The 12,534-nt window shown below is 36.8% G+C and overlaps 1 protein-coding gene across 1 annotated transcript in view; it reads left to right on the top strand.

Moving 5' to 3' along the window:
* Positions 1–11,216, top strand: part of LOC126777892 (dual specificity tyrosine-phosphorylation-regulated kinase 2) — a 159,417-nt gene extending 148,201 nt beyond the window's left edge. Inside the window, exons 4-8 of the mRNA XM_050501184.1 lie at positions 2,353–2,455; positions 2,703–2,889; positions 6,135–6,237; positions 6,532–6,680; positions 7,279–11,216. Of these exons, the coding sequence (XP_050357141.1) occupies positions 2,353–2,455; positions 2,703–2,889 (290 nt within the window). The 3' untranslated portion in view covers positions 6,135–6,237; positions 6,532–6,680; positions 7,279–11,216. The remainder of the gene's footprint in view (positions 1–2,352; positions 2,456–2,702; positions 2,890–6,134; positions 6,238–6,531; positions 6,681–7,278) is intronic.
* Positions 11,217–12,534: the final 1,318 nt, after the last annotated feature.

The following is a 12,534-nucleotide window of genomic DNA, read 5'->3' as shown; positions in this document are numbered from 1 at the left end:
AAGATGAGAATCTAACCGAAGATTGCCGGTTCAAATTCGGAGAAACACCACTGAATTTACTTGTCTAATTTGTTTATAATTAATTCATCATAACATCTCGTTCTTGGCGTTGAAGGAAAACGTCGTTAGGAAAACTGCATGTGTCGGATAAATATCGTTTACATGTATTTCGCAACGGAGCAGCGTGGTAGAATAAACTCCTAACCTTCTCCTTAAACGGGGAGTGGGGACATTTAGAGCTGTTACGTTTTTTTTATGTACTTTAATTTTTGTATAATATTTTAAATACGTAGCTTAACGTGTTCCAAATAAAAGATTACTTACACTTTAAAATAACACGGTAAAAGATAATTTATTTTAAACGGTTGAGGAAATCGACTTTGATCTTCCGTTTCATTAAAACTAAAATATTAATAGAATGCGTCAGGAACAGCGGGTCCTACAACTTTTCATCATAGACTTGAAACGTTTACACCTCATCACGTATAATAATCACGTCTATTTATATCTGAACTGTCACGTTGCGAATTCTTCAGTTCATACACAAACTCCATGATTGCATCGTGTTGTGTTTCGTGTAGATGATATCGAATGATTCACAAATACCAAGCCCACACCGAAATAATCGGAGAGTTTTCTTTAAATTCTTTAGATCGTTTCGTTAACTATCGTCACTGTAAATAATAAACAGTAAGTAAGTGTTTTGTCTGCCCAGTCAGTGAGTCATTCTCATCATTTTCAACGTTGATCAGACGGAAAAAATTATACGGCGTGTTTTTTTTTTTTTTTGTCGAAAAGGGTTGCGAGTCTCGTCGGTACTTCCATTCTTACTTCCCCTGTCTTGTTTGTACTACAGTCGCCCTAAAACATGCAACGTAATGGAGAGTACGATAATCAATTTCGCAATGTTACGAAGGGTCTTTGATTCGATAAAACAGTTCGTGTAATACTGAGTAAACGTGAAAGCGTCATCAAGAATAGATTAAATATTGTTTATGATTGTGATTTTACCGTAAATTTGAATCTATTTAAAAATGGAATCATTTATGTCCGGTTCTTATATTGAATTGTTTGTTATATATATCGTTTTTGAGTTATGAGTGACGAGCCGTTAAAGTCCTTTCTTTTTGTTATTACGTCACATATATGCAAGTTCGAAACTAACTTATCGGTTTTTATTGGGACGCCTTTGAATTACCTGTCATAAACAATTATTTCATCCAATAGAAAAACAAATCGTTTAATACGAGTTATTATAAGACATTTGAAGTAACATTTAAAATGAAATCATATTATTATTTCAAATTAATTTTATTTATTTATTTAACACTTTATTATCAATACTATAAATTAAACATACATAAACAATGGCCAAAGAGAATTAAGTATAGATAGCAAGATTATCTCCTAAAGAGATTTCCATTAATAAATTCATTACATAGAAAGCTTTATAGTATATAAAGCAGCGTTAAATAAAAAAAAGTGTGGTTATTTGGTGGGTCAATTTAATAGCGTCTTAACAATATCTGCTAATTATATGAATACTTATATTTTCAATACCAGACATAATGTGGGCGAGCTCGGAAAACACCATGTAATTGATCAGAATTTGGAACAAATCCAATTGTACCGGTTTTTGTCTTCTTACGCTGATTTTCATTGAGGATATCATAACAAACACTTATTTAATTTATATGAAACTCAAAACATCGTTCCTTATAGCTTAGCAGTCTTGCATGTCTATTACTTCTTAACTCTTCAACAGATTATATGATTTGGTTTATGTTATTCAATTTTTGCAACATTAACTAGTATAGCTTAAGAAGGATTATTAATAATTAGAAATGAAAAACAAAACGTTATTTTTTTTTAATATTTATTTAATACTTATCGTCCAACCTGTGTATTCTCCGAACTCAAAACGTCATTTAAATTTGGTTAAGCGCCAACGAATGCGTAATGCTTTGAATAATCACAACATGTAATACACATTGAGCATTGAGTTTCTTCGAGGGCTTGTTTTTTGAAGATTAATCGATTCAATTCGAAGGTGTCCGATTTCTTTAAGACGTTAGTATTTTCGGTCGTTTCTAATTACGCTGTGTTTGAACAGTTGCAGACGGTTTGAGATCAAGAAAATATTTTTTTTAAACTTAGAATCGCATTCATAATATTTTCCAAACAAAGGACCAATCAGCGTATAGTTTCCAATCCAGAGTTTATATTATTTGAATAAATGGGTTAACTTAATTTCTCGAATTTCGACAAATACTTACATAACATTTTCTTATTAGGTTATTGTTTTACGAATCATATTGAGTTTTTATTTAACTCGATTATTATATTTTTCAGGTATGTCGAGGAGAGGCAAGCCACGAGGTCTCCCAGGCTCTAAGAGCTTCGTAACGGCACTCAAGGGTTGCCAGGACAAATACTTCATCGACTTTATTAGACGGTGAGTTGAGTGATACTTTAAAACAATTTTTGATAATTTTATTGTTGAATCACGTTATTCAATTTGAAATTGAAGGTTCGTCCTGGGAAAGGCACGTACAATACAACGTTCAATAACAAGTTATATTTCTTTATATATTTAATGAAAGTATCACGTGACGTTTTTGTCTGTTATATTTTAACAGTAATCGACTGTTCCGACATTTATAAGATTACATGTATGAAGTGGATCCGATACATAATTCCAGGTGCCTGGAATGGGAACCCGAGAAGCGCCTAACGCCGGTGCAGGCGCTGCGACACGCGTGGCTGCGCCGGCGCCTGCCGCGGCCGCCGCACGACGAGGAGCCCGCGCCCGCGCCCCCCGCCCCCGCCAACGTTAGTATCGCGCACCACGTCAAGCGCCTCGCGCAGACCAAGTGCAATGATAAATAGGTTTGTTTGAGTTCGCTTCTTATCGCGTGATGCTTGTGGTCATAGATAACTTGTATACGGTGTAGTGTCGCTGCTATTGTAAGATATTGTGATAGGTGTAAGGCAGTTTAACGGAGTGTTAATCGCTTGTCGGATAGATTGGTAGGTTCGTGTTTTATAATATAATAAGTTACTCTCTGTGAGTCGAACGCACTTTTGCTTATTAACTATAAAAATACTATGAATATTTTGTATACATATATAACCTGCTTATAGCGATTACAATAGTTTAAATTGTATTCCTATTTGGATTTTTTTTTTCTTGACTATTGAAATTATCTTTTACAAATTCTAATTTCTTGGTTGTTAATTCTTCTGCATCGGGTTGATGAAATGTTATCCAGAATAAAATGGTAGTGAAAACAGAATTTAATGCTTCATCCCGTTAAATAAATAAATAGATAAATATATACTTAAAATTTATTTGAACAAACAAATCAAGTTACACTTTTGTCTCACATGCAAAAACATGATGACAAGTCAAAAATTCCTCACATCTAAAACGTGCGTATACTTGCATCGGATTGGAAATACACATAATAATAATGTCCTCCAGACCGATCGGCCAATCGAAAGAGATATTAGCCAACTACGCAGGACATATTATAGTGCACAAGTGTGTGCGCAAACACAGGTGCACTCTCATATGGGACCTCTCACTCTCCGATGGGACGGTAATCCGACACGACCGAAAAGAGTTCAGGCGCAGGACCAACGACTTTCCGAGGCACGGGAGTATACGCACTACCAACTTCCAGACAACGGGCTGCTATTGAGAATTTTCGACAGAAAAATCCAATAACTTTTTATTGGCCCGACCTGGGATTTGAACCCAGGACTTCCGGGGTTGCGGCCTTACATCTAGCCAAGGCCTTATTTCTACCAACAAGGCAATTCAACAAATATATACCCTATATATGTATATATGTGTATCCCTCGAATTGCCGTGTTGGTAGAAATAAGCAATCGAGGAGACAAGCAAGCCTTAGATTTACATATTACATACGATTTGCTAATAGCTCTGCTACATTATGCAATACAAATAGTTCTTGATTAATATTTTTATTTATAAAACAACACTATCTTAATGAACTACTTATATCCACTTTAATTTTACTTCCAAAGTTCCGATTACAACTTCGTCGCCATTCAAAGCGCAATTTTTTCCATTCATCCATGATGAATATGAATCCATTATGAATACCACACAAGACCTCGACCAATGATATCACTTTAATTAAAAATGAAAGTGGTTTTTGTCTTTACTACACTTGTGGTTGGAAGATGCCATAAACACCACCTAGTAGAAATACATAAGTAATTAAAAATAATGTATCAGCCTTTAAGTTTCACCGCTGGGTAATGGCCTCTCCTTAGGAGAAAGTGCGGTTGATGTGACATTTGTTCATTATTTTTTTTAAATAGCAATTTTTTTAAATAGACTGCCTTGTTGGTCTAGTGGCTTGATATAAGGCCGCACACCCGGAGGTCCTGGGTTCAATTCCCAGGTCGGGCCAATAAAAAGTTATTGGGTTTTTCTGTCAGAAAAATTCTCAGTAGCAGCCCGGAGTCTGGAAGTTAGAAGTGTGTACACTCCCGTGCCTCGGAAAGCACGTAAAGCCGTCGGTCCTGCGCCTGAACTCTTTCCGGTCGTGTCGGATTGCCGTCCCAGCGGATTATGAGAGTTAAGGAATAGAGAGTGCACCTGTGTTTGCGCACACACTTGTGCACTATAATATCGTCGTAGTTGCGTAGTTTCACTACGCAGATTTCGCCGTGGCCGAAATCGGTCTGGAGGACATTATAAATAGCAATAAGTATAATATAAGTATATAAAATGTATTTGCACTGTCAGATATTGTGCCGTGTCTACAATTAGTGGAATGAAGCTTTTTGCGCTTCTCGTATTTTATTACAAACTAGTTTTCGCATATTCTATGACCTTTTCTGTACTTTCTTAAAACGTGTATTCAAAATTTCATGATCGGTTGAGTAGTATGCGTAAAGGGTTTGCAGTGGCGTGTCTGAGGACAATGAGCCGAGATGGCCTAGTCGTTAGAACGCGTGAATCTTAACCGATAATCGCGGGTAACAAACCCGGGCAAGCACCACTGAATATTCATGTGCTTAATTAGTATTTATAATTGGTCTCGTGCTGGACCGTGAAGGAAAACATCGTGAGGAAACCTGCATGTGTCTAATTTCATTGAAATTCTGCCACATGTGTGTTCTACCAACCCGCATTGGAGCAGCATGGTGGAATAAGCTCCAAACCTTCTCCTCAAAATGGAGAGGCCATTTTGAAGAGAAGGGCCTTAGCCCAGCACTGGGACATTAACAGGCTGTTACTGTACTGTACTGTCTGAGGACAGCCTTGTGTCCAGCTGTTGACGTAAATGATGCTCGAGAAGTACGTAGTTTATTGTTATCAAGAGTTGCATATATTCGTTTGAAACATAGTTTTGTGTACAAATATCAATTGTTAGCTTCGACTTATGTGAGTCGATGCTATATATCGAATCGCGTTTATTACATCGAAGTTTAAAAAACCACAAGCATCACCATTATTATTATTTTTTTTAAGTTATTTTTTTTTTTATTATTGAGTTGCAAGTTATTATTATATTTCTTATTTATGTACATTGTACATGTTACTTTATTATTTTAAATGTCCTTATGTGTTGTGATTTGAAATGAAAAAAAAAATGATTGACTTTTTTTAGTCACTTATTTAGTTTAAATGGTTTAAGGTTACTATGAAATATAATTTCTTATACAGAATCTTACGGTTTTAATATAAGCTAATTTAAGCTCATACAAGTAAGTATGTCTATTAGTTATAAATTTTATTTAAATGTATTTTAATTAAAATATATTTTTCTCTTTCTTGCTAGCTAGATAGAGCTTTGGAATAATTATTTCTACATATTTTGGGCATTCGCGACTCAATAATTCATATACTGTCTGAAAATCAACCATTACCATTAGTATTCCCAATATGAAAATACGTAACCAACAAATTTATAGGTACAGGATTTCCTTTCTTTCTTTACTCTTTCGATAGAAATAAAAATGATTGTATTACGGCTTTCACTCGTCCTTATCCCATTAAGTTGGATCTGTGCAATGTTACAAAACGCCCAGTCCGACCCCGAGTACATGGGCTAAGCGCGAGCGAGTCGCGTGTCTCACGGAGCGCGTTGCAGGCGGGCGGGGCGGGCTGCGGCGCGACGTGCGGCGCGCGCGGCGGCTCGCTGCGCACACCGCTGGCGCGCACTCCCGTCACCTTCAACTCGTCGCAAGTCGCCAGTGAGTTCACAGCGTCCTAAATGTCGATACTTTCTACCGACTTATTACTTACATATATTACATCCTTTCAATATGTTATATTATTCATAATTGGTGTTATAGTAAAAGTGAGCTATTACTCGTCACAGTATTAATAGTTTAAATAATTAATTTGTGGATTTAATTACGACTTACATGTTTTAATATGATAATCTAATTCAAGTAGTTGAAAAAAATTATATAAATCGAGAAAAAAAAAGTTACTTTACTTTACTTAATGTAATGTAGCTTAGTATAATTATATTAACTTCCTAGAAGCAAAATTACAAGCCGCACTATCAGAGGACAGCAGTGGCATGAGTGGATCGGTGGGAGGCGTAGGGGGGCGCTACTGGACGGCGAGCAAGTTGCCGCACCTCCCGGCGCCTTCCTAGCGCCCGCCTTCCGTGCGTCGCCTTGCCAAGGTGAGACAGCAGACGCACTTGTAGATTATACTTACAAACTGAGTTGCTAAAAATCAAGTTCACCCTTTCTACGTATTTTTTATTGTGATTTTGCGGAACCGGATTCACACCAAATAGTGAGTATCGATGCAGTCTAAGATATAATATGCGCCTACCCAAAATATGTATGGTTTCTTTGATTTATAAGAAAACGTTGAACAAGCAATCTGAAATGAGGAGCTAAGTGTTTTTTTTTTGTTAGTAAATGAGATGTAGACGTAGAACATCGAGACGTCTAGTTAATTGATGATAAAATTGTTTGTCATAGTTTTATTGTTTTTTTTTTGTAATATGTAGTTGATAATAATTTTACTATACCTAGGTGTCTTGGCTGCATGGCTTACCTTCCGCCACCCTACGTCGCTCCGTAACTTAGTTACCGTTGTGGCTACAACGTCATCAGCGTGAGGTGTCTTAAGTCACACGTGTTATAGTTATCCAAATGCTTATTCGTCAATTGTTTTCATATTGTAAATGGAGCTGTCATATTTATACGAAGACTACGATACTGTATGAATATAGTTCCAATCGAGTGAGCAATGTCCGTTTCGCTCGGCAGGTCTCATCCCTGGAGGCTCCTCGGCGAGCTGGCGTCGTCGGCGCGCGCCTCGAGCTCGAGCGACGCAGCCTCGACCTCGAGCGCGAGCTGCGCGCCGACCGCGACTCCGACGCGTCGCTCGACGACCGCGACCACCTCGTCTGATCGCGCTCCCCGCCGGCGCGCCGCCGCCCGCGCGCCCCCGCCCCGCGCGCCCCCGCCCCGCGCCGGTGACCGCGCGCCCGCCTGGGGCGAGGTCACCTACCGCTGCGGACACACCGCCCGCCTGCGCCTCGACCGCGAAACCCGTGACGTCTATCGTCCCAGCAGAAATACTGTTCGTTCGAATTTCAAAACTGGGCAGCGCCATGAGAATATTGAGTTGGAACGGTTCCACGAGTACCGTGCTGCTGACGTGCAAACTGCAGAATATGTAAATGCCAGGAAACGTTTCGCTAAACACCGTGCTAATACGTCAGATTTGTCGTCGTCCGATAGCAGGAGCGACATAAACGTTAGAAGGTACAGCCTCAATCTTAGTGATCTTAGCTCCGAAGCTGAGCGGTACCGAAGAAGCGACGGGCGTACTTCTTGCTGGAGTCTTTCGAATCTGAGTGCATGTTCCTGTCATGAACGACACGCTGAAGTACAATGTAGCGCTCACAGACCAATTAAATCAGCAGATAGTATTCGAAAGCTACAAAAGGACAGCAGTCTGTCTGCTAGGGACACGCCCCAACCTTCTACTTCTAGCTCTCGCTTACTGGGAAGTCTAAACAGTGTTATTTGCTGTCAGCCTCGAGAGAGTAAAGATCAATTTACAGTAGAAAACACCGGTAGAGATGCAAGTGAGGATGACTCCAATTCAAGAAGAAATAGTGTTGTACATTGGACTAACTCTGTAGACAATCGTGTCTGCTGTACCGAAACATTTCTATACGGCGCTGTCTTCGGTCTCAAATGCTTAAAATAGCACAGATACAAAAGTGAAACATAATGCAGTCTGCGGTGGTGTGGTGATATATCGGAAATCGTTGGTGGATATATTGGGTCTGGTGTCGAACAAATGTGATAACAATACTGTGTAGTGTCGGCAACAATCCCCGCTATTGCCTTATAACGCGTCTTTAGTATTTCAGTGTCGACGATGCTTTGTACAGATTAAATATACCCTACACTGCCTAGCGCCTATGACTTCTAAAAAGTTTTAGATATCGTAGACTTTATTACGTACGCTTTAAGATCGAATATTGCATTTAAAATTTTATATTAAACGTCTTAACATTTAGTGTAAATTACTATCGGAATATGTAATGATGCAATAAGCTTTATACATCGAATGATTGGAAGTGTATTCTACAGTTATATTATAAATGTTTCGATTCTCTTCAATCGACACAGCGCAAGAGAATAGACCAATCTGTGTCATTTGAACGGAATCATGTAATTTACGTTCATAAAGGCTCATGTTCCTAAGTGTTTAATCAATATTTTGTCGCTTATAAAGCAATAGTGGGGCAATAAGGAACAAATTCGCTTGGCGGCGAGCGTCCAAATGAATCTAGTGCATAGAGGCAAAATTGATCTCAATAAATAAATAAAGACTACAAAATCGTATATTATATACGGACATCTAGTGGAATTGTGCGAGTAACGTGTTTTACTGTTTTCTATGTATTATACATGTAACGTAAGGACGTTTGTGATTCGATCGTGTCGATGTTAGTGCCTGCTAAGTCTTGTTTAGTGTTAGGAAACCTCGACCACTGTTTAAGGGAACTCTTTGAACATTTTACCGAAAAACGACTTGTAATTTCGAGAGGTGAATTTTTTTTTTTTCGCCGCTCACAGTCACGCTTCGATTTGAACGTGCGTTGTGAAAATTCGTAGAATCTTGTCGCGTTTAACGCAAGATTTTAACTGAATTTTGTTTTTGATGACACGCGTGTTTGTGCGCTCGTTTCAGTTCGTCGAGGCCATGGAACGTTAATAATTTTTTTTTTATATTCATTTAAAAATTCTCTCTCGAAAACCGTAGTTTAAGCTATTATGTGTGTGAATTAAATAACGATTTTCTACAACAATTATTATTTTTCGTTTTCTAATTTTAATTTTACGATATGACTTAAGTCTTTAATAAGTTAATCTCTCAAGTGATATAGTGTCGTTGTACTCGTGATCGGTGAACTTATATTCGGAGTTCTAAAAGGATTTAAGGTTAGTTAGTCGCAAGGCCTTTTATATGTAGTTGAGGAAACTGCGATTAATTTGGTGGATAATAGTATAAAGGATGTGATGGGTTGAAATGATTTATACAGTGGATAGAAGCGCTTACATTCGCACACAGCTGTTACATAAAATTGAACTTTATTACGAAATATTAAAGTACATAATCATTCGGTTACATTATTTAAAAAAAAATTGTTCCTTTATTGTAAAACATATCAGTCCAGTTTTCATGCACTATAACAATACTACCGAATGTATTGATAACAACGTGCAATCTAATTTAGCAGCGTTATATCCCTTGAAACATCTCAGTGCAATAATTTCGACTCGTTCAACGTCTCGTTTTTTTTTTGTCTTCCTGAATGTTTGTAATTTTTACAAAGGCCTATATTATCTGTATGCATTTTATTTTTCATATAGTTTATAGATAATTGAATATGTATGTAATTACATAAATTATATTAATTTCAATGAAATGCACATTATGAGTTAATGCGGACGGTCATTGCGCAACTCGTGGTAAACATGGTTTTTAATAATATTTTTTTTTTTTTTAGTTATAAAGAAATTCGTTCACAGAATTAATGTATAGTGACTAAGATGAAAGGATAATAAATACTTTTTTAGTTGTAAAAACTTGCGCGTACTGTTTGATTTGGTCATAAATAAAAGTCGAATATATGTAGAGAATTGTTTTAAATTTAATAGTTGAATAATCATTGAATTTTTATTTCATTGACTGTAAACTATACTCGACATGGCATTTTTTTTTTGGCTACTTTTATTAAGTTGACTGCCCTGCGTTTATTATGCTCAATAGTTTTATGTCATAGCTAACACAGCCGTTTGGTGTTATTAGTTTTTTTTTTATCCGAATAGCGGTTTAAGGTATTTAGTCAATTATTATAAAGCTTATTTTCGACGGCTTCGTTTGGGAAGCAATCCACTATTGTTTTTTGATTTTCAAATTGTAAATGATATATGTGAAAGTACAGTCAGCGTCAACAATATATATATACAATAATTAATTGCATAGTTATGTGTCCTTTTGCTGTATATGACATGTTTATTTTAGTTTCGATTATGTATTGAAGTCAATCTATTGATTGTTAATTGGAATATTATCAATATTATACTGGTTGTTTAACATAGATACATATATATTTGATGCTGACCGTACAATTATTATGTAAAGTGGAAGTCGATATGAAATTAAAATTGTGATAGCTTATGATAATTATTGCGTTTATATCTCATTGAAGAAGCTGTGAGGTTATTGTTAAATTTTTTAATTAATTATTATTGGTATTATAAACGAAGTGTTTGTGAAGTAACGCACAAGTGGTATGAGAATACAGGTTTGTGTATACTAATAGCTTATAGCACCTTCATCTACAGGGTGTTCACTAAAGTAAATCATTCTATCGACGCCTCACAGCCTCATAAGCTATCTGCTTGGCAATGATCAGTATTAAATCATTAACCAAGTCTCATTCAACTGCCAAGTATGTTTAATTATAAGTATAATTTGCTATATCCCAAGGTTATGTATAGCGGACCCCTAGTTACTATTATAGCTTTCGTTGAATGCTGCATTTCTCTTTATACTTAGTTTATTTGTGAAACATTGTGTTCTCATTTTGTATGTAAAGCTGGTGTTTCACGTCTTGAAACTCGTAGCGACAATGTGAATACTATACAATTTAAATAAATGAATTATATAAACATGGTGAATTGTTTTATTATGAAACTTTTTTTAATAATATATTTAGGAGACTGGCAAATGAGCCAACGGATGGGGCTTCACGTGCTGGCGTTGTAAGAAATATTAACCATTCCCTAAATCGTCAATGCACCACCAGCATCCTTCGATTTGGAAGCAAATACAGCACAGCAATATTTGGCGATAGGTTACATGGTGGTACCCACTCAGACGGGCTTGCTCGTAGCCCTACCACTAAGAAGCTAGCTTACAATTGCGGCTTCGACCGTATAGTGTAGACATGTTAGTATGCCACAAGGAAAAATAAACACTCGTAAACGTATCATTGCTTGGCTAAAGTTTTCTCTCCCCTTAAGGAGGTTTTAAACTTATTCAATCACGTTAATGTACTGCAACTTGCGAAAACAAAGATGGCAGAATATCATCTGACATATAAATGTGTCCTCACGATGTCTTAGTTCACCGTGAGGAGCGGAGGATAAAATTAATTATAAGCTCGAAATTAATATGAAAACGTGAGAATCTTTTTTTTTTGTAATATAGGTAGGCGGGCGAACAAATACCAACCTTAGGAACTAAGATGTTATGTCCCTTGTGCTGGTAGTGGCTCACTCGCCCTTTCAATCCGAATACAAAAACTGTGTGGCGGTAGAATATATGATGAGTGGGTGGTGCCCACCCAAAATGGCGTGTTCTAGCTGCGTGTGCATCTCACCTCATACCATTACACTGAATACTTTTAATAAATTAAATATGTAAGTACCTTGTATTGTTTATCAATATAATATCTTTTTATTTGTCTGTGGAGGTTCCCCTTATGTTTATTCATGTTTTTACGTGTTGGACTTGAATATCTAAATTAAATACTAACTATATAACTAACTCAAGAAAAACCTTTCAGCTTACCACCAACTTTATTAATAAATTCGAATTTTATCAATTGGCAAAATATTGCTATCATGGTGGGCAAAGCACTGCTTATTTTTTAATGAATTATTTATAGCTTAAATTATTCAAATTTTGGACGTAACATTTTTTTCTTCTTACTCAAGTTTTCCATCGAAAACATTCTAAAATGTCTCATCGCAATCCGGTTTCGTCGGTATGTGGGGCAGTATTTGAACATACGAGCACTAGCGTCAATTCATAGTCGGCAAAAAACGTTAATCTCTACTGGACCGTTAACTGTTAGCCATTGTAACTGTCTGCTATAAGTACTTGGTGAGAGCTGGTCATTGCCCATCGGTTAAATTACACATGGAAAAACATTAGCAAATTAGTCATACAAAGCGTCAATATTTTCAAGGGTTTTTATCATCCCAGTC

The sequence above is a fragment of the Nymphalis io genome, chromosome 24 (genome assembly GCF_905147045.1).
Source record: "Nymphalis io chromosome 24, ilAglIoxx1.1, whole genome shotgun sequence".
NCBI lineage: Eukaryota > Metazoa > Arthropoda > Insecta > Lepidoptera > Nymphalidae > Nymphalis > Nymphalis io.
The sequence above is the reverse complement of the archived record's forward strand: the minus strand, read 5'-3'. Positions and strand labels throughout refer to the sequence as shown.